At 39.1% G+C, this 23,550-nt stretch overlaps 1 protein-coding gene across 3 annotated transcripts in view; it reads left to right on the forward strand.

Moving 5' to 3' along the window:
- CLCN5 (Cl-/H+ antiporter 5) overlaps window positions 1-23,550 on the forward strand; it is a 193,382-nt gene that overhangs the window by 136,750 nt on the left and 33,082 nt on the right. For all 3 annotated transcript variants that reach the window (XR_014076122.1, XM_081567376.1, XM_081567377.1), the window contains one exon: window positions 6,830-6,976. Coding sequence is in view for 2 of the 3 variants with exons in the window: in XM_081567376.1 (XP_081423502.1) it covers window positions 6,830-6,976 (147 nt within the window). In the remaining variant the exon portion in view is untranslated. The remainder of the gene's footprint in view (window positions 1-6,829; window positions 6,977-23,550) is intronic.

Genomic DNA, 23,550 nt, shown 5'->3' on the forward strand with positions numbered 1-23,550 from the left:
GATTCTTTACCATCTGAGCCACCAGGGAAGCCCAAGAATACTGGAGTGGGTAGCCTATCCCTTCTCCAGGGGATCTTTCTGACCCAGGAATCAAGCCAGGGTCTCCTGCATTGCAGGCGGATTCTTTACCAGCCAAGCTATCAGGGAAACCCTAAGACAATACTTATATCTTGGTAAATAGTATCATACCCCGTTTAAACTCTTTGTTCCTCTTGTATCCTCCCTTTTCCACATTTGTGGTACCTGGCATATATTACTTACACAGAATGCCACATGCAGGTAAACAGTTTTTGTTCTTGAACAAAAATAAGAAATAGAACATTTCATTGTTTCTTCATGCTTGTTAGCATTGGAGTATGTGGTATATTTTATATTTTTATTTGAAAGGTCATATGTATCATTCTACTCATTGGTTTATATACTTGTTTTGCCAAATGTGCTAGTTGAGATGGAAGTATTAATTTATTCATACCAACGTGTGTCACTGTCGTTAGTTAAACAAGATGCTAGTACACCAGAATGTGGTACCACCTCACACGAGTCAGAATGGCCATCATTAAAAAGTCTACAAGCAATAAATGCTGGAGAGGTTGTGGAGAAAAGGGAACCCTCCTATACTTGTTGGTGGGAATGCAAACTGGTGCAGCCACTATGGAGAACCCTATGGAGGGAGGTTCCGTAGAAAACTAAAAATAGAATTGCCATGTGATCCAGCAATTCCTGGAATATACCCAGTCAATACTATAATTCAGAAAGATACGTATGCACCCCCATGTTCATAGCAGCATTGTTCACAATAACCAAAACATGGAAAGAACCTAAATGTCCATCAGCACATGAATGGATAAAGAAGATGTTGTGTGTGTGTGTGTATGTTTGTGTGTATATGATGGAATACTACAGTCATAGAAAGAATGAAATAATGCCATTTGCAGCAACATGAATGCAACTAGACATTATTATACTAAGTGAAGTAAGTCAGAAAGAGAAAGACAAATACCATATGATATCATTTATATGTGGAATCTAAAATATGACACAATGAACCTATATGCAAAACAGAAACAAATTCATAGACATAGAGAATGGACTTGTGTATGCCAAGGGGGATGGGGGAGGGAGAGGGATGGACTAGGAGTTTGGGATTGGTAGATGCAAACTATTACATTTAGAATGGATAAACAGCAAGGTCCTACTGTGTAACATGTCCTAGGATAAATCATAATGGAAAAGAATATTTAAAAAGAATGTATATATGTGTATAACTGAATCACTTTGCTGCACAGCCGAGTGGCACAACATGGTACATCAACTATATTTCAATTTTTTAAAAAAGATGCTGTTAATAGTATGCCATACCACCAATTAGCACAATCTCACCCCATCCCTACCTGGCTCTTTCAGTGCAACTGTTGGGAATATTTTCTCTTCCTCCTTTCCCTCATGCCTTCCTCCTCCATCCCAAATCACCTACATTGAAACTGGAAGTAGCAAACCGCCTTCCTAGTCCTTTCATCTTCTCTTTTCCAGTCCACTGCTGCCACCACACTTACCTCCTAAAATTGTTTTTTTCATATTGCTCCTCAAAAACTATGGAGACTCCATTTTGGCTTCCCAGACACTTCATGACCTATCTCCATCCATTTGCTCACAGACAGTTACCCTGTCCTTTGTTGTTGTTGTTGTTGTTGAGTTGCTAAGTCATGTCTGATTCTTTTGTGACCCCATGAACTGTAGCCTGCCAGGCTCCTCTCCATGGGATTTCCCAGGCAAGAGTACTGGAATGGGTTGCCATTTCCTTCTTCAGGGGATCGTCCCGACCCAGGGATCGAACCTGCGTATCCTGCATTGCAGGAGGATTCTCTACCAGCTGAACCACAAGGGAAGCCCAAGAATACTGGAGTGGGTAGCCTATCCCTTCTCCAGGGGAATCGAACCGGGGTCTCCTGCATTGCAGGCGGATTCTTTACCAACTGAGCTATTACTCCCCAACTAGATCACAAATTCCTTGAGAGCAGTGACAGGGTAACAAATGCTTTTTGTATCCTTAATCCTCTTCCCTCATAGTTGAAGGCACAGATTTATTGAGTGTTGGCTACATAAATATGTTGATTGGCTAATATTCTTCCTCCCCAACTATAATCCTCCTCAATAAGCGTTTATTGAATACCTTCTCAGGAACAACACTAGAGCTGTTGAGACAACAGAAGTGAGACGGACATGGTGTAGTCACAAGACTCAAGTGGAAGAGATTATGCAATCAGCATAGATGTCTGAACAAAGGGGGCTTTGAGGGAAAAGCCTGTTTGAGCTGGCCCTAGATGGATTGAAGGGGATTTCACCAGGCTGAAAAGAGGATGGTGGCTGGATGGGATTTCAACTAGAATATCTGGACCTGATGAGCAAAGGCATGGAGGTGTAGAAGTACAGGGCCTGTGTGGAGTATAACAAATCTGTGGCAAGAGATAAGTCTGTCTGGGAAGATGGGATCTAGCTTTGATAGGGCTCTGAATGCTATGCTAAAAAAAAATGTAAACTTGACCCAGAGGCAATGGGAACCAGCTTATGATTTTAAGGAAGAAGGTGACAAAAAGGACTGAAAGTGTCAGCTATGTAATGCAGATATCAACCAAATAACATTTTTCCTTGTTTACCCTCCCCTATAGTCCTCTGTTGTGTGACAAGCCCTATAGTAATCCACTAGTTGGGATAATAAAACAAATCCCCTTTGTTCCTGGTCTACCCTAAATTCTGGCTGACCTCACGCGTGTGACCATCTAGAGATTTGATTTATTCCAGATGTGCCGTTCTCTGGACTGCATCTCATAGTGAAGCCCCAAAGTATTATGGAGCGAGCAACAGGCTTGGAGTTCAACTAAATGCAGGATCAAATCTCAGCTGTAGGAACTTTACATTATTTCCTCAGTGTTCTGTTGCCTTAACTTTTCCTATGGAACTTTTTTATATCTGCAAAATAAAACCAAAGACTACCATAATGTATTATCCACAGGCAAGATACCACTTTGAGTTTTACTGATTATGGTTATTTTCTCTGTTGAATTCCAGATCTGTTGCATCTGTTTTGCTTGATCTGCTTGCTTCTTATAATTTTCTTTTGTTGATACTTTATTTCTATATGCTTATTAAGGAAGCACTTTATAACCCAAACACTGAACCAGATAACTGCTGCAGGAAATGTTTGAAATGAGGCAGCTCAATTTAGCCAGATTGTTCTGTGTCAGTGGGTTACAGGAAGGAGTTTGTAAGGCCCCTATGGGGAAATGGAAAACTTTTCCAGCTTCTCCTTTGTTGAGTCTTCATCTTGTAGTGTCATTATTTTGTTTTAATGAATTCCCAGAACAATAGGTACACCCTCTGAAAATATGACTACAGGACATATTCCAAAGCCAAATATAAATTATTTTTGGACTCCCCATACTTTTTCTTCCTATGATTTGTGTGGCTAATGTAGAATTGCTGGAACTGTGTATTTTAAATCATTTTCTGGATGAAATATGTAACCAGTGAAGAGAGAGGGAAAGGATTCTGCATCGTTTTGCAAATTTTTTGGCCTACTTTTCAGTGCTAGTCACTGGAATTCGTGGGTGTTGGATGAATTTAAACAGAAAGAAAATCTCTCGAGTTCTTCTTGTCAGCTAAAACGGTGCTCATTTTCTGTTAAGATTTCTAGAAACCTGGAATACCTACTGATAAGATTGAGTGCTTTTATAGGTTTGTTGAACATAGTAAATCCCAGAGTTAGACAAATATTAAGTGCAGATATTGACTCTGATGCCGTCTACATTTCAAAGGGAAAGCTGATGTGAGGGGTGAGGGCAGGGAACATGCCGTGTTTGGAGGTTATTATTTGTATTTAGGTTAAGGATATTTCTGCTTGTTTCTGATCTTCATCCTGTTGGGTTTGAAACAGCAAAAGAAGTATATAGGGAGTTCTTGGGAATTAGTTTCTGGAGCTTAAGATAGAGATGAGAGCTAGAGATAGTAGGTTTCCTTAAAGGAAAAGGATATTCAGAGTAAGGCACGGAAATCTGTTATCTCGTCAGATCCAGAGCAAAGTAGACTATCTTTTCTTAAATAACGAGTAGAGACAGTTCTTCCTGAATGACAGAAGGGAAGACTGAAAGATTCAGTTTCCTATGTGTCCTTGTTGTTGATGTTCCGTCGCTAAGTTGTGTCCAACTCTTTGCAACCCCATGGATGGCAGCATGCCAGGCTCCTCCATCCTATATTATCTCCCAGAGTTTGCTCAAATTCATGTCCATTGAGACGATGATGCCATCCAACCATCTCATCTTCTGCTGATCCCTTCTCCCTTCTGCCTTCAGTCTTTCCCAGCATCAGGGTCTTTTCCAGTGAGTCAGTTCTTCGCATCAGGTGGACAAAGTATTGGAGCTTCAGCATCAGTCCTTCCAATGAATATTCAGGGTTGATTTCCTTTAGGATTCACTGGTTTGATCTCTTTGCTGTCCAAGGGACTCTCAAGGGTCTTCTCCAGCATCATAATTCGAAAGCATCAATTCTTGGACGCTCAGCCTTCTTTATGGTCCAACTCTCACATCTGTACATGACTACTGGAAAAACCATAGCTTTGACTAGACAGACCTTTGTCAGCAAAGTGATGTCTCTGCTTTTTCATATGCTGTCTAGGTTTGTCATACATAGCTTTTCTTCCAAGGAGCAAGTGTCTTTTAATTTCATGGCTGCAGCCACCGTCTGCACTGATTTTGGAGCCCAAGAAAATAAAATCTGTCACTGCTTCCACTTTTTCTCCTTCTATTTTCCATGAAGTGATGGAACCAAAAGCCATGATCTTACTTTTTTGAATGTTGAGTTTCAAGCCAGCTTTTTCCCTCTCGTCTTCACCCTCATCAAGAGGCTCTTTAGTTCCTCTTCACTTGTCTGCCACTAGAGTGGTATAATCTCCATATCTGAAGTTGTTGATATTTATCCTGGTAATCTGGATTCCAGCTTGTGATTCGTCCAGCCTGGCATTTTGCATGACGTACTCTGCATATAAGTTAAACAAGCAGGGTGACATATACAGCCTTGACATACTCCTTTCCCAGTTTTGAACCAGTTCGCTTTTCTATGTTCGGTTCTAACTGTTGCTTCTTGACCTGCGTACAGGTTTCTCAGGAGGCAGGTAAGGTGGTCTGGTATTTCCATCTCTTTAAGAATTTTCCACAGTTTGTTGTGATCCGCCCAGTCAAAGGCTTTAGCGTAGTCAATGAAGCAGAAGTAGATGTTTTTCTGGAATTCCCTTGCTTTTTCTCTGATCCAGCGGATGTTGGCAATTTGATCTCTGGTTCCTCTGCCTTTTCTAAATCCAGCTTGTACATCTTGAAGTTCTTGGTTCATGTAATACTGAAGCCTCGCTCAAAAGATTTTGAGGATAAACTTGTTAGCATATGAAAAGAGTGCAATTGTACTGTAATTTGAACATTCTTTGGCATTGCCTTTCTTTGAGATTGGAATGAAAACTGACCTTTTCCAGTCCTGTGGCCACTGCTGAGTTTTCCAAATTTGCTAGCATATTCAGTGCAGCACTTTTTATAGCATCTTCCAGGATTTGAAAATAGTTCAGCTGGAATTCCATCACCTTCACTAGTTTTGTTTGTAGTGATGCTTCCTAAGGCCTACTTGACTTCACACTCCAGGATGTCTGGCTCTAGGTGAATGACCACACCATCATGGCTATCTGGATCATTAAGAGCTTTATGGTACAATTTTTCTGTGTATTCTTGCCACCTCTTCTTAATCTCTTCTGCTCTGCTAAGTCGTTACTGTTTTTGTCCTTTATTGTGCCTTCTTGGAACTGCATTGCCTTCTTGCGTTTCTTTCTCTTTGAGTAGGTTTGTACAATGTTACAAACCTTTGTCCATAGTTCCTCTAGTACTCTTATCGGATCTAATCCCTTGAATTTATTCATCTCTTCCACTGTATAATCCTAAGGGATTTGATTTAGGTCATATCTGAATGGCCTAGTGTTTTCCCTACTTTCTTCAATTTGAGCCTGAATTTTGCAATAAGGGGCTCATGATCTGAGCCACAGTCAGCCCCAGGTCTTGTTTTTGCTGACTGTATAGAGGTTCTCCATCTTTGACTGTAAAGAATATAATCAATCTGATTTTGGGTATTATCCATCTGGTGATGTCCATGTGGAGAATTGTCTCTTGTGTTACATGGTAAGGGTAGCAGTGCATTATATCTGGAGGGTAACTGGATATGTTAAGTAGTTTGTATGTCTGTATTATTTAAATAATAACATAAAATAAGACATATGAATAAATGGTAACCCAAAAGGTAAAGACTGCCCAAATGTCTAGAAACTGATAAATGAATCAATAAAATGTGGTATATCCATTCAGTGGATATTATTTAGTCCTGAAAAGAAATGTAGACTGATACGTATTACAACATGGTTGAGCCTTGAAAAAAATATGAGAAGTGAAAGAAGCCAGACACAAAGGGACACATACTATATGGTTACATTTATATGAAATATCCAGAATTAGCAAATCCACAGACAGAAAAAAACTAGAGGTTATAAGGAGCTGGGGTAAGAGGGAGAAGGGAAGTTACGTTTATTGCATAGTGAGTTTCTGTGTGAAATGATGAAAAATTTCTGGAAATGAAGAGTGATGATGATTGCATGTCATTGTAAATGTGCTGAATGCTATTGAATTGTCAGTTTAAAGTGGTTTAAGTGGTAAATTTTGTTATGTGTATTTACCACAATAAAAAAAGAATAAGCGGTAAAGTGTTTGGAACTCATTGTAATAAACCTCCTGTTTTTCTTTTTGCGCAGGAGCCATGGATCACAGAGGCTTTCACCAGGGGAGTTTCAATAGCTTCCAAAGTAGCTCCAGTGATGAAGACTTGATGGACATACCGGGGACAGCCATGGATTTCTCCATGAGAGATGATGTTCCTCCTTTAGATGGAGAAATAGAAGGTATTATTACTCCTGATGATAATTTATCTTTTTCAAAATTATTTCTAATGTATATACAATAACATTAATTTATCTACTGGTACCCAATCCTGTGAGTTTTAACACGTGCTTAGATTACTTGTAATCCTTCCCACCAACAGGATATAGAATAGTTAAACACTTCCGAAGAATTCCTTCTTATTGCCCTTTGCACTCAGACCTCCCCTACCCCCAACCCCTGGTAACCACTGATTTGTTTTCTGGCGCATAGCTTTTCCTTTTCGAGAATGTCATATACATGGAGTCACATAGTATGTCAACTTTGTATTTTGCATTTTTGACTGTGCAGGGTCTTCGTTGCTGCATGTGGGCTTTCTCTAGTTGTGGCAAGTGGGGGCTACTCTTTGTTGCAGTGCATGGGCTTCTCATTGTGGTGCTTTCTCTTGTTGTGGCACACGGGCCCTAGAGCATGCAGGCTTCAGTAGTTGCAGCTCTCGGTCTCTAGTGTGCAGGCTCAGTAGTTGTGGTGCACAGACTTAGCTGCTCCGCAGCCTGTGGGATCTTCCTAGACCAGGGATCAAACCCGTGTCTCCTGCATTTGCAGGCGGATTCTTAACCACTGGACCACCAAGGAAGACCAGTATGTCCACTTTTGAGACTGACTTCATTTACTCAGCTTAATGCTTTGGAGGTACACCCGAGTTGTTCATTCCTTGCTGAGTAGTATACCCCAGAGTGAAATCACTGGATAGTGTGATAAATGTGTGCTGAACTTTATAAGAAGCTGCTGAACCATTTTCCAGAGTGACTGTACCATTTTGCATCTGAGCTAGCCACATTTGGTAGGTAGTTCCACTTGTCCTGCATTCTCCACAGCTCTTGGTATTTTCAGTAATTTTTATTTTAACCATTCTAACAGCTATGTAGTGTTATCTCATGATGGTTTAATTTCATCTTCCTAATGGCTTATGATTTTGAACATCATTTCCTGTGTGTATTTGCCAAATTTATATCCTCTTTGATGAAATGTCTGTTCAAATCCTTTCCCCCTTTTATAATCTTTTTTTATTATCTAGAATATATTTATGAAAGGAGAATTCCTCTTATGTATTGTTTGGTTATCCAGTAATGTCATTCTTTTCGTTGGCTACATATAATTTCATGAGATAGCTGTAGCATAGTTTATTTAACTAAGCTTCTATTGATGCACATTTCAGTTGTTTACAATATTTTGCTATTTGTGTGTATGTGTGTGTGTGTGTATCTTTTAAGTGTATGAAAGCATTTTTGTAGCATGAGTGTGTAAGAGTCTATTTCCCCACCACCTTACTGGGGCTAAATATTATAATTATTTTTTCATCTTTACAATATGATGAAATAAATATATCCCCATTATTTTAATTTTCACTTTTTTAAATTAATGAGCTTGAGCATATTTTCATGTTTATTAACCATTTAAATTTATTTTTCTGGGGAATTCCCTAGTGGTCCAGTGGTTCAGACTTTACATTCTCACTGTCAGGAGCCTGGGTTCAGTCCCTGGTTGAGGAACTAAGATCCCACAAGCCCCATGACATGGCCAAAAAAAATTCTTTTTCTGAAAGTTTCCTGTTCATACGATATTCCTGTTTTTCTAATAGGCTATCTTATTTTTTTATAAGAGCCCTTTATAGCTCAGTTGGTAAAGAATCTGCCTGCGATGCAGTAGACCCCGGTTTGATTCCTGGGTTGGGAAGATCCACTGGAGAAGGGATAGGCTACCCACTCCAGTATTCTTGGTCTTCCCTTGTGTCTTAGCTGGTAAAGAATCCGCCTGCAATGTGGGAGACCTGGGTTTGATCCCTGGGTTGGGAAGATCCCCTGGAGAAGGGGAATGCTACCCACTTTAGTATTATGGCCTGGAGAATTCCATGGACTAAGTCCATGGGGTCACAAAGAGAGGACACAACTGAGCGACTTTCACTTTATATTATTATTCTTAATCTTTTGTCTAATGTAGGTTGAAAATATATTTTTTCTCTTCCTGGTTTGCCTTTGTTAGCTTTGTTTTTTTAATCTTCAAATATTTTAAACTTTGTATATAGCTAGGTATATAACCCTTTTGTATCTGCTGAGTTTCTTGTTATAATTAGGAAGGACTGTATCACTTTAAGATTAAATGTATATACTTAAAACTGATGTCTGTTTCTTTAAGTTACTGGGATTGCCATTCTCAAAGTGAAGTCAGAGGGCAAGAAACTACTGTCAGAATTCATTATTTAGCAAATTTGTGTTAAGGGCATATGACATTACAGATATTTTTCTAGGTTCTGGGAATTAGCAAGGCTTTAAGGCACCATACCTGCCTTCATGAAGTTGATTCTAGCTAGCCTAACAGAAACATAACTATTGATGACAGTATCTATCTCTTAGAGTTGTTTTCAGGATTAAATGAGATAATAACATATAAAATGCTTATGTACCTGGCATCAAGTTAATGCTCAATAAAATGTTAGCTATCATCATCATTATTTTATGTCTATTATAACCCTATATTATAAGTGCTGTAGCTCTTATAAGAACTTAGCAGAGGGCTCATTCTGTGTGTGTGTGTGTGTGTGTGTGTGTGTGTGTGTGTGTGTGTGTAGGACTGGAAAAAATTTCACAGAAAAGGTGTGTTTGAGAAGGGCCTTGGAAGATAAGTTACTTGGTAGGAGGAAGAACATTCAAGGCAGAAAGTAAGCTTTTACAGAGCAGCAAACATAATATATAGAGGTGTAAAATGGAAGATATAAGCCTAAATAAGTAAATTTGGGTCTTGAATGTCATGCTGAGAAGTTTGAATGAACCTTATTGTCACTGTGAAGACAAACTCCTTCACATACTCATCGAGCACCTGCTATGAACCAGGTACCTCTATAGGCACTAGGAATACAGTGGCCTGATTAACATAGATAAGATCCAAGCTGATCTGGAATTTAGATCTAGTCGTATAAATAAATAAACAGACTCTCTAGTTAATTATAACAATAGATGATAACCAGGAATCATACTGTAGTTGCAAAGGTCAGGGAAGGCTTCTCTGAGGGGAGGTGAACAACTTGGGATGAATATACCAATGTGAAAAACATGGATTCAAAAGGATAACAAGGGGCTTTCCTGGTAGCTCAGTGGTAAAGAATCTGCCTGCCAGTGCAGGAGACACAGGTTTGATCCCTGATCCGGAAAGACTCCACATGACATGGAGCAGCTAAGCCCCTGCACCACAACTATTGAGTCTGTGCTCTAGAGCCTGGGAGCCACAACTACTCAGCCTACGTGCCCTACAGCCCATTTCTGCAACAAGAGAAATCACTGTAATGAGAAGCCCACACACTGCAACTAGAGAGTAACCTCCACTCGCTGCAACTAGACAAGAGCCTGCATAGCAATGAAGACCCTGCAAAGCCAAAAGTAAATGAATGAATAAATAAATTTTTTAAAAAACATAACAAGAAATTTGCCTGACAAAATTACCTCAGGGCAGTGACAGTAGAAGAGAGCCCCTGAATTTAAAGTTCATAAGAGAGAGGTACTCATAGCTTAGCATTTGGTGGGTTTTCCTATTTGCCTACTAATACAAAAGGAACATTTGTGTATCATGTCCGTTTATGTGTAGTTATAACCATAATGAATCAGTTATGCCAATTACTGGCTCTACTGAAGTGGTCAGTTAGGGTATCTGTTAACTTAAATTGGCTACCTCTCCTTAAGCCTTCTGGCTAAACCAAAGTAGTTTAGTTATCATCATTGCTTTTAATGAAAAATGATTTCATATGGCATCTGTATGACCAAAGTACCTTTTGTGTGTTCATATTGCTCTCAGTAAGTGATGGGGTGAATATCCATTATTCTCATTTAATAAACTAGAAAACTGAGGCAGGCAAGATTTTGACATTGCTTATGATTGTAGAATATGGTTTTACATGAGTAGTCCTTCACTTTTCACTATCCTTTACAAGAGAATTACTACTTGTGGTTTCCAGAGTCTGACCATATAATAATGAAGCTGTTTTCCATGAACCATGCACAAAAATCAGTCCACTTACAATACTCTGTAATGATATAATTTTCTTGCTTTGCTTTTTAGTTGTTCTTACTCTAACATTTTCACACAGGATTTCTTAATGATTACGACAACAGCAATAGAAAAGAAAGGTCATAAAGTCCTTGATATTCGGTGGTGAAACTGTGCATAAAATATTGCATTTTGTACCAGGCACAATAGCACGTACTAAAAAGATTAGTTAAAAGGAACTTGAAAGGCAGTAGAAGTGGTTCTTGTTTTCCAGATGGCTGGAGGGGCTGATTTATGAGGAATGAATAAATAAATTATGCATGGCATGGTTAAATGCATCTGAGGTAGTGTTATAGTAGTCTGTAAATTACAAGAAACATAAACACAGAGATCTGAATGAAGGGGAGGAGGAGGCAAATAGAAAAAGGGTTTGAGTAACAGGAAAAAATTCAGAGCTATTCTTGTAGTCCATCTGTTCTCGCTTGCCTGCCTCCGCAGCCTGGAACTCCTTGTCAGCAATTCAGTCATGCATGCATTCAGTATTTTATGGAACACCCAGATATGAACTGTGCGGTTTTGGTAATGTTCTTCGATACCCTTCTTCCTCTCACTTCCTTATCTTTCTACCTAGCCTGCCTTGCTGCTACTCCCTAACTGTAGAATGAAGAGATATTCCTGGCAGAGAGTGCAGCACAGGTAAAGGAAGCAGCAGCATGAGAGACCCTTTTCTGCTCAATAAACAGAGGCTGTGAGTCTGGGGCATGAGACTCAAGGGTGGGGATGGTGACAGTTGGAGCAGGAGATAGGTTGGGAGAGCTTTTAGACTTTACCTTGTAACCAAGCAGTTACCAAATGATTTAAAAGCAGAGGAATGATGTGATCAGATTGGTGTTTTAGAGAATATATGGTAGTGTGGAGGATGGATTCAGGGGAAGGGTATGCTGGAGACTGGAAGACCATTAAACTGTTAGTTTTGAACAATCTAGGCAAAAGAGCAAAGGCCTGAATTAAGACAGCAGGAATGGAGATGGGGGAAGAATAAGTTCTGGAGAAATTTTGGAGTGGGCATCAATAAGACCAATTAGACATGGAGAATAGACCAGAAACGTCAGAGATGACTTAAAAGCCCAGGTGGAGTATAGGCAGGCCATTTCTCCCTCGCATGTGAGCACATGCCCAGACCACCCCTGCAGCCTCAGCATAAGCTCCTGATGTCCCAGGGAAGGGAAAAAAAAAAACAAAAACTCTTTTAAAATGAAAAATATGACAGTGCGTGAAATACACCATGGAAGTTGTGAAACAGTTCTATTTGTTCTGCCCCACTGTAAAAAAAAAACAAAAACAAAACACCAAAAAACAGAATGGAGAAACCTACCATCATCATCTCAGTTAGGTTCTTCCAAACTGACTCAAGCAATTTGTGTGCATGGTGCGAGAAGGAGAAGGAAAGGGAATTTGGGATCTATCACCCTCAAGGTATTCAAACTTCCCTAAACATTTAGCCTTGTAATAGTAGCAGCAGCAGCAGCAGCAGCAGTAGTAGTAGTGTTAGTCGCTCAGTCGTGTCCGACTCTCTGCAACCCCATGGACTGTAGCCCACCAGGCTCCTCTGTCTATGGGATCCTCCAGGCAAGAATACTGGAGTGAGTTGCCATTCCCTTCTCCAGGGGATCTCCCTGACCCAGGGATCGAACACAGGTCTCTTGCAATGCAGGCAGATTTTTTAAACACTTAGCCTAGGAGAATGGCAATTGTTATTGCTGCTTTTTGAGCTTGAAAAAAGAGTGACTGATATCAGAAGTTCTGTGGAGCCATAAACCTCACCTGTTTTATATGCTGAACCCATAAAATGAGGTGTATGGTGACGGTCCACAGGCTTTAAAGGCTTTAAAGTTTCCTTAATGGGAAAATACCTGGTCATATTTTAGAATGTACACCCCATAATCTCTCCCCCATTTATATGTTTATATTATTGTCTTAAGTATATGTTTTATTTGGATCTACTGAGTTTTTACCCAATGTCCCATCCAGGATACAACATTACATTTAGTCATTGTGTCTCCTTGGGCCCCTCTTGGCTGTGATGGTTTCTTAGACTTTCTTTCTATTTGGTGATCTTGACAGTTTTGAGGAGTACTGGCCAGGTGTTTGTAGATTGTTGCTCAACTGGGATTTGTTTGATGTTTTTCTCATAATTAGACTGAGGCTTGGGGAAGAAGACTAGAGGTAAAATGTCTTTCTTACCACATTCATACCAAAGGTATATGCCATCAGTATGACTCGTGAGTGCTGATGTTCACCTTGATCACTTGGCTGAGGCAGTATTTATCAATATTTTTTGACTGTGAAGTTACACTTTTTTCATCCTTTTCATAATGTGTTCTTTGGAAGGAAGTCACTGCATAGCTGACACTTAAGAATATGGAAGTTATTCTCTACCTCCTTGTGGGTGAAGTATCTAAAGATACTATTTGGAATTGTTCTTCATTAGAGATTTCTCTATTCTCTCTCAGTTATTTATTCAATCACTTATTTATAACAGTAGGGACTCATTTGTTTAATACTTTGGACTATAATCCATTATTATTTATTTTATTCAAATTTTTCTAGCTGTGCATTCGAAGCTCTTTCAATTGGCTCTGTTTCCCTTTGACATACCCTTGTCACTGTGGAGGTTTCTTGAGCACTTACTTTCTGGTACTACATCATACTCCAGGCCCATGTTATGTATTTCCTGACTCAGTCATAGAATCAGCCATTTCTCCAAGGAGCCCTGGTTTCTTTCAGTGGAGGTTGGTATTAGAAACCAAGATCTGGGCATTCAGTGTGCTTTTTTTTATTGGGGTGTTGTTGATTCTAGGCCCTCTCAGTAAGGAAATACAAATATATGTGTATACTGACCTAAGTATTTAACTATCTGCATCTATATTAAGCTAAACATGAGATCATACTGATGTCTCTAATTCTAATCCATTAACACATGGTTCATTCTTGCCTTCTTCCCTTACTTGTCTGTAACCTTCCCCTTAAGGTAGTGAGAAACATGGCTCTCACCATCCACCATCCAATTTTTAACTGTTCATTTCCAGTGTACATGCGTGGATTTCAAATTGTTAACCCATATCCTTCATGGAGGAGAAGGCAATGGCACCCCACTCCAGTACTCTTGCCTGGAAAATCCCATGGACGGAGGAACCTGGTAGGCTGCAGTCCATGGGGTCGCTAAGAGTCGGACACGACTGAGCAACTTCACTTTCACTTTTCACTTTCATGCATTGGAGAAGGAAATGGCAACCCACTCCAATGTTCTTGCCTGGAGAATCCCAGAGACGGCGGAGCCTGGTGGGCTGCCGTCTATGGGGTCGCACAGAGTCGGACACGACTGAAGCGACTTAGCAGCAGCAGCAGCAGCATCCTTCATGGGAAACTACTTTATCAGCTAGAATAAAGCACTTATACAAAATTCCTTTTGCCTTTAGTTTTAAAAACTCCATTCATTTCTAGTTACTTGGGTCAGCATCTTTTCCTTTTACCCCCTTTAGTGAGGCTGTTTCACAAATTTGTAGTATAATTAGATTCTTTTGTCACTTAATGCATTCCATCCTGGGATTTTTTTTTTTTTAATTGCATACATTGAGGTTCACTCTTTGTGCTGTAAAGCTCTATATATTTTGACAAGTGCATGGTGACATGTATCTACTATTACAGTATTATGCAGAATAGTTTCACTGCCCTGAGAAATCCCATGTCTTACCTATTCAATGTCCTTCCTTCTGAGCCCCTGGCAACCATCAATCCATTTTCATCTTCATAAATTTGTCTTTTCCAGGATATCTTTGGGCTTCCTGGGTGGCTCAGCCAGTAAAGAATCTGCCTGCAGTGCAGGAGATGTGGATTTGATCCCTGGGTCAGGAAGATCCCCTGGAGAAGGGAATAGCTACCCATTCCAGTATTCTTGCCTGGAAAGTTCCATGAACAGAGGAGCCTGGTGGGCTATAGTCCGTGGGGGTCTCAAACAGTCAGATATGACTGAGTGACTAACACTTTGAGAGTTTCTTTATAAACAGAATCATATAGACTTTTCAGATTGGCTTCTTGCATTTAGCAATATGCATTTAAGGCTCTTCTATGTCTTTGTGTAGATTGATAGCTCATTCTTTTTCATTGCTGAATAATATACCATTGTCCAGATATACCAGTTAGTCTATTCATTCACCTACCTACTGCATAACATCTTGGTTTCTTCCAACTTTTGACAATTATGACTAAAGCTGCTACAAATATCTGTGTGCGAGCTTTCCCATAGGCATAAGTTTTCAAGTCAGTTGGATAAATATATGGGTGTGTGATTTCTGGATTATGTGATAAAATTTCTCAGTTTTATGAGAAATTGCCAAACTGTCTTCTAAAGTGGCTGTGCCATTTTGTTTCCCCATCAACAATGATTGATAGTTCCTGTAACTCCACATCCTGGCAAGCAGTTGGTATTGTCAGTGTTTTAGAGTTTAGCCATTCTAATAGGTGTGCAGTGGGATCTCGTTGTTAATTTGCACTACCCTAATGGCAAATGATGATGAGCATCTTTTCATTTGCTATTTGCCATCTGTATGTCTTCTTTGGTGAGGGTCAGACCTTTTGATTTTAGATCTTCTTTTCTAATATATACATTTAATACTATAAATTTCTGAGGACTGCATTTGCTGTATCCCACAAATTTTGTTATGTTGTATTTTCATTTTCACTTCAAAATGTTTGAAAATTCATCTTGAGAGCTCTTTAACCCATGGGTTATTTGGAAGTGTGTTGCTTAATTTCCAGGTATTTCAGCATTTTCCAGCTATTTTTCTGTAGGTTTCTAGTTTAATTCTCTTGTGTTAAGATTTATGTTAAACTGGCTAGGAGTTGGGCTGTGTTTAACGTTTTGTGTAATTATTGGTGCTAGGGGGCTGAATCTCTCTAGTGTCCTTGTTTTTGTCTCCTCTCTTGACTGAGTTTCCTTAAGCACAACTCCCATTCTGTATCTTGCAGCTGTATTTCACTGTTATTAAGTATGAAAGTGAAAGCATTAGCCACTCAGTTGTGTCCGACTCTTTGTGATCCCATGGAGTGTAGCCCGCCAGGCTCCTCTGTCTATGGGATTCTCCAGGCAAGAATACTGGAGTGGGTTGCCATTCCCTTCTCCAGGGGATCTTCCCAACCCAGGGATGGAATGCAGGTCTCCTGCATTGCTGCCGGATTCTTTACCTTCTGAGCCAGTATACGGGAGCCCTATTGGTATGGTGGTATAGTATGGGGGAATAGGGTATTTTATAATTTTCTGATTAAATCACAGTTTCTGTTGGACCTGTGTTTTGTATTTGACCTTCACAAAATATAATCCAGTGGTATAGCATTTTGTTTTCCCTGCCTCTTACTCCTGTCAGCATTTCCAACCCATTTCCAGGAAGCCCAGACCCCTACTGACTTTGCTTTTTTCCCTTAGGTGAGATTAGGAGGCTGGGGTAGGGGCTGGAGAGGGAAGAATGCCCTTCCTCCACCTGGGATAAGTCTCAGGCAAAGTATTTTCCCCTGGAGCACAGGCCTTTGTTAGAAAGACCTGTTTGGCCTATTTCACGATAACTCTTAGCTTCTCATCAGAGTCTGGAGGAGATCTTTCTTTGAGAATACCAAAGTATAGGCTCAGAAATTTCTTATTCTCACACAAGTCCACACTCAGCCTTCAGCAATTAGTCAGAATTGCCATTTAAGTGGCAATTAAGTGGCAGGTAAGGAGCTCTTTCTCGGTGTCTTTTCAGATAAGCCTGTCTCTTCAGATTTGGGGGTTGGGATTTCCGTTGCAACCTTATAATTCTCTGGTGAGTCCTGGAAAAGTTACTGATTTTTAATTTTTTTCTAGCCTTTTCTTGTTGTTCAAATGGGAGTGACAACTTCTTTTTTATTTATTTTAACTGAAGTATAGTTAATTTATGGTGTTGTATTAGTTTCAAGTGAACAGCAAGACAACTGAGCTTTTTACTTGAAAGAGTTGAATCTGGAAGCTCCCCATTTATTTTCTAATTAGTTACACTGCTTTGGTCCCCTCTTGAAAGAAGAAAATTAGAGGACAAACATTTGGCCTCTAATAAATCCTGAGTGGATTATTTTGAACCGCACTTTGTTCCAGTTTATGACATTCTGGGGTAGAGCAAAGTGTTGCTGTGATGTTTTGGGAGTGTTGTGATGAGTGTTTCTGGGGTCTGTGGCTAGTGGGTTCTCCCGAGATTTGGTAACCATGTTGGTATAGCTCTGGTTAGCCATAGACCAGATGTGTTTGGTCCCAGGTGTGCCCTACTTCACTGCTGAGCTGAATCTTACTTTTCCAAGATTAGTACCATTTTATGATCTTACCAGAAGAGTATTCTCTAACTATGCAATCAAAATACCTTTGAAATTCCTCAAAGCTAAGGTCTTCTCAAAAGTCATTTAGCACAATGTATGAATGATCCACAAATAGTCATTGCTAAAATAATGAATATGATGGTGGGAAAGGACTGTAAAAATCATGCATGTTAATACGCCCTCATTTTACAGATGGGGAGCCTTAAAGCCACAGAGATGAAGGCAGTTGCTCAGTGTGACAAAATTACTGAGTTATGGAGCTAGGCTTGGAATCTATATCTTCTTACTGCTGGACAGTGGGCCTGATCATGAAGACTATTTTTCCCATTGACTTTCACTTAAAAATTTAGTAAGCCATCTTCCTTCTGGTACATTTCTCCTGGTGTTGCCTGAAACCTGTCGCCTGTTTTGTTTCCAAATACCCCAGTGGTCTGCCTCTCACAACAGAAGTCTTTCCTTTGCGATGTCCTGTTTCTAATCGTCTAGCTGCATTATTGTTATTTTTCTTTTTAGAAACACACATAACACATAAGCACACCTCACTGTTAGAGATTCAAACAATGCACATGTATGTAACATGTGAAGGTCCTCCCCCTCACTGACGACTTCCCACTCCAGAGATAACCCTTCAAAATAATTCAGTTATGACCCTTTCAATTCTTTTTCTATCCAGTTAACACAGAGATACACAATTAATTTTAAAAAATCTACTTATTATTTTGCAAATAGCTTTTTTCACATAGTAAGTTTGGGAGATTTTTCTATTTCAGTACACATCAGTCTGCTTCTTTCCTTGTACTATTCCCCCATTACTGGACTCTTTCATTGTTTCCAGTGCTGCAGTGAATAACGTGCATATGTTGGTGTACACACGTCCAAGTGTTTCTTTAAGAGCAATTCCTAGATTATATGTGTGTGTGCTTAACTCATTTTTGTTTGTTTTGGGCATTCCGTATACCACGTGGGATCTTAGTTCCCTGACTAGGGATCGAACCCGTGCCCCCTGCATTGGCAGCATGGAGTCTTAACCACTGGAAGTCCTAATTCATTTTTTGTCTATAACATCACACTGTTCCCATGAGTCTGGGAAGAATCTCCTTGCTATTTCCTCTCTTGAAATTTTTCGCCCTGCCAAAGAATGATTGCTAATCTTTTGTCCCCAGCTTCCTTTTGGAGATTAATAGAGAGAAACCAATGTAGGCTCAGTACAGAAGAACTGGTGAGTTGCTGCTTCTAAAATAATAAGTATAAGTAATTACATAGGCTTGTGCTAGCCAAAGGGTTTCTCAATACTCTGGTATGGAATGCACTTCTTAGAGCAAGATCTCCCTATACATTACATTTCCCAGTCCTCTTGTCAGTCCCTTGTAAAGTATAAAGTTGAGAAGGAAGGAATGAAGATCAAGTAAGGGAGCAGAGGGCTATTTTCTTTATATGGACAACCGTCTCAGCAATGTTGTCAAACCTAGCCCCTCTACTTCCATTTCTGCATTGATTTTGTACAGTGGGAGTCTATAGGTACCAAACCATGCTCCGCAAGTTGTTTTTCCAAACACTGGTAACTCTGGCAGTTAGCACCCTAGCTCCACTGGTAATGAAAGTAAGTTGGGTGGGGGAACTTCTAGATTAGAACAGATGGCTGGGAATAGAAAGCTTAAAAGATGCACTGTCAAACAAATGTCTACAACCCTGTGGGGACAGAGCTGTATCCAGTGGGAGCCATGGAGTCTGAAGGTGGTATTAGAATCTAGATAAATGCTTATCTCAAAAGCCTTTTTCCTATCCCTTTCTGCCATGCCCCATCTTCCTGTATACTTCTTGTAACCCTCAAACTTTATTTTAATAGCACATATATATTTGTTACTGTTGTTGCAGTTCTGTTGCCCACCTCTCTCAACACCTGATTGAACTTATGTCTCTTACGTCTCCTGCATTAGGCAGGCGGGTTCTTTACCACTAGCGCCACCTGGGAAGCCCAGCTCTCAGCAGTCAGTCCTTAATTGAAATGGGTGCAGGGGTGACCATCAGAACAACACAGGCGCTGAGCCGACAGGTTGAATGTCCCGGAGCCTCTTGGTGTTCCAGCTGCTGCATCATGGGAAAGTTCAGGAGCCTCTGGTGGGGGGAAGAGAGTCCTTAGAAAAGAGTAGTTATCTCTCTACAGCCACTCACAAAGTGAGGTATTTCACTATGTAACAACCAGTATGGCTGCACAGATATGTATCAATGGAATGTGTGCCTGCTAAGTTACTTTACCACTAGTACCACCTGGGAGAAGGCAATGGCACCCCACTCCAGTACTCTTGCCTGGAAAATCCCATGGATGGAGGAGCCTGGTAGGCCACAGTCCATGGGGTCGCTAAGAGTCGGACACGACTGAGCGACTTCACTTTCACTTTTCCCTTTCATGCACTGGAGAAGGAAATGGCAACCCACTCCAGTATTCTTGCCTGGAGAATCCCAGGGATAGCGGAGCCCGGTGGGCTGCCGTCTATGTGGTCGCACAGAGTCGGACACGACTGAAGCGACTTAGCAGCAGCAGCAGCAGTACCACCTGGGAAGCCCAATCAATGGAAATAGTCACCCTGAATAAGTGCCCTAGGAGCCAAACTAAGATAGTATATTAAAACATAATATAGTCCTGTGACACTCTCCAGGGCTTTGATGAGAGGGCTGCTTCACTAATATTTGCTTTTCAACTAGTGAGCATGGGTTAGTGGGAAAGCAAAATGGAGGCACAAGTTGATTGAAAGGTCCTAAAAATGTTGACTAATTACTGAGGCTTCAACTGTAATGTATTCTCAAACATAGAGATGAATGGAATGTGAAAGAGTTCATGGCTTGTTGGGAGATCTGGAATAGATGAACCAGTACAAGAAGGGAAAGGGGTGCAGATATGAAAGTGAGAAGTGGCTCATAATAAACTCTTAGTACTTGCTGTTGAATAAAGGTACAATTTTAAAAATCACAGGATGAATATCTGCTGATGTGTGCTAGGTAGAATGTTGACTGTTTTTGTATATGTGCTTTTAGCTTTGCAAAAATACAAAATATCCCTGTAAAAACTGAAATATATTCTAAAAATGGAACTATTTTCCAAGTCCTCTGATGCATACCAATAGCCCTGCTCCATTTCTCTGTGTGCTTATTTCTTTCTTTAGGCTGCTGCCAATAAGTGAGCCCACATGCAGTGTGGTTATCACTAAAGCATTATGTCAGGGTGCACAAGGTTTCTTTCTATCCTCTTTACCCTTGTGTTTCTGTTAGTGTTTAACTAATTCACTTAATCAGTTACTGTTTAGCTCCCCCAGGAAATTTCTAATGGCATATTGGTTAGAGATTGAAATAAACATTAATTCTCAAATTGGAATTTATTTTCTTGTATCTTAAGGGGTTTTCTAGTTTTAAGCATCATGTGATTTTTAGAAAATATTAGAAAGTGGTTTCCATAAAGGGAAATGTGCAAAATAGACATTCATTTATATGCCTCCTCATTCAAGCCATGTGCTTTTAAACACCCATTAATTAAGTTTTTAGACCTCACCAGGAAAGCTGTTTCAAGGTTGACTTTTTTTCTGACTAGTTTTCTGTACATTTTTGTCCCAGACTCAAGCAATGCAGATAAGCTTTAGGGGACTTTTCTTTTATCATTTGAGATCCAGATGTACTTTAACTTGAATCATTTTCCTGCTAGAGCATAAAACCATTTCTTATATAACTTATGTTGAATGGCACACTATGCCTTCAAAACTTATCTAAGTTTTACCTTTGTATGTGTGTGTGTAGACACAAGAATATAGACTTGCCTAAGAACCCCAATCTTGATATTTAGAGCTGTTGTTTAATTTTACTTTTTTTCTTGGCAGAGTATTTGCACACCAGAAGCTTAACTTTTAAAAAAATTCACCTTGTTTTTAAATAGAAGTATAGTTGATTTACAGTATTTCAGGTTGTACAGCAAAGTGATTCCGTTTTAATATATATATACTTTTTCAGATTATTAATATTTTCCCTTATAGGTGATTACAAGATATTGACTATAGTTCCCTGTGTTATACAGTAGGTCCTTGTTTATCTAAAGAAGTTTAAGTCTTAATCCACTGTTTTTTGAAAAGCCTTTTGCATTTTGCTACTCTATTTGTACCTCAGTAGTTGGTCCAGAATGGAATCATTTCTACACTTATTCTTGGTAACTTAGTTTTATGAATTTAATATTTCTTTCTACTAAGTAAAAAAAAAAATGCCAAGAAAACAGACCAGTTGGATGTGGAATAAGACCCACAGCTTAAGCTGTTTGTCATCAAGTCATATATAGATACCTCTGTGAAAGAGTGCAGTTTTATCCCTCTCATTGATAAAACCTTACAAAGTAGTAGTATCATTGTCATCATCCTTATTATACACTTAAAATATTTTTTCCTATTCTAAAAATTATGATGAGTATCTTCTAATTCCTAGTCCATACTTGTGTCAAATCCCCATTAAGTGATCTTTCTATGTTGAAAGTTTTAAAAACTTTGTTGTAGGAGCAACTAACATATTAGAAACAGAAAAATGATCTGATCAGATCTGTGCTCCACAAAAATAACTCTGTCCCCAAATATTAACTTTATCGTTGTGGTTTTACCATAGGATACATTAAAAATTGGTAAGCATTTCTTTCTCTTATTTCCATAGTAATTGACCTACACCTGACAGCCTGTATAAAGGAACATGTGCTAGAGATTACACACTTGGCAGAGAAGGGAATAGTGGGGTAGAAAAGAGTAAAAGAAATATTACGTCAAATTCTGAATACCAGTGCCTCATTTATTTTTTTAAATTGAAGTATAGTTGATTTATAATATTGTGTTAGTTTCTGGTTACAGCAGAGTGATTCATTTATACATTTTGGGGAGGATGGGAGAGAATTTTAATGCAGCCACCAAATTAAAGGATAAAAACCTAACTTAAAACAATTTAGAATCATCAACAAAATGTGAGGTAGACTGACTAGTAAAATTCACCAAATGTTGGTTAGGAAAATTTTATAGTAATAAAGTAACATAGGTGCCTCCTTTTCTAAAAATCACAAAAAGCAATTGCATAAATTACAGCCAAAAATTGAATACAACAATTCTCATTGTAATTTTAGTGTGTGTGTGTGTGTGTGTGTGTGTATATATGTACTAAATATGTCTATATTCCTTTTCAGATTCTTTTCCCTTATAGGTTATTACAAAATATTGAGTATAGTTTCCTGTGCTATACAGTAGGTCCTTGTTGGTTATCTATTTTATATATAGTTGTGTGCATCTGCCAATCCCAAACTCCTAATTTATCTCCCTTTCCTTCCTCTTTAGTAACTGTAAGTTTGTTTTATATGTCTGTGAGTCTGTTTCTATTTTGTAAATAAGTTCATTTGTATTATTTTTTAGATTCTGCATATAAGTGGTATCATACAACATTTGTCTTTCTCTGCATTACTTCACTTAGTATGATAATATCTAGATACAACCACGTTGCTGCAAATCCAGTGCCTCATTTCTTAATCTGAATTGTAATTAAATCTCATTTTAGTAGGAGGACTGTGTCATAGCTATCAGTCCTCTAGTTTTCAAAAGAGGTCAATTTACATGGAATAAAATAGTTCCTCCGCAGAAGCACTGATGGAGCATTTGAAAGACACATGAACTTTTGCCAGAAGTTATTGACATGGTACTAGTTATGCAATCCAGTTACTGTACATTGAAAATCTATACATTTTTTAAGTACCAAAAACTAGTATGTTAAAGTGTAAAATAATCTAATAAGGTAATGCAAGTCTTATTATAAGTGAATATATTCTGTAGTGGTCTTCAGATACTACACATAGAATCCCATTTAGTAAAGAAAATCTTGAAGGAGGCTTGTGAGGTTGGCCCTGTCATCCTCTTTAAGAAATACATACTTTTCTAAAAGTATAATTGTACAATACAGTCACACTTGAGTCATAGCTTTTGCTTTTTAAACTTGTTAGTTCTTTGCCACAATACTATCAGTTGCCGCTTCATTTTACTTCTTGTTAGTGCTAGGTTAGTTCATCAAGAACTAAAATACTGTCATAGTGATGGACTGGACAAAAAGCATGTAGGTTCCATGAAGTGCCTCACATTTCCTAAGGTTTTGTTATATTGATATTTTAGGATGCATCAGGCCTTAA

This window comes from Giraffa tippelskirchi, chromosome X (genome assembly GCF_054371585.1).
Source record: "Giraffa tippelskirchi isolate mGirTip1 chromosome X, T2T-mGirTip1v1.2.pri, whole genome shotgun sequence".
NCBI lineage: Eukaryota > Metazoa > Chordata > Mammalia > Artiodactyla > Giraffidae > Giraffa > Giraffa tippelskirchi.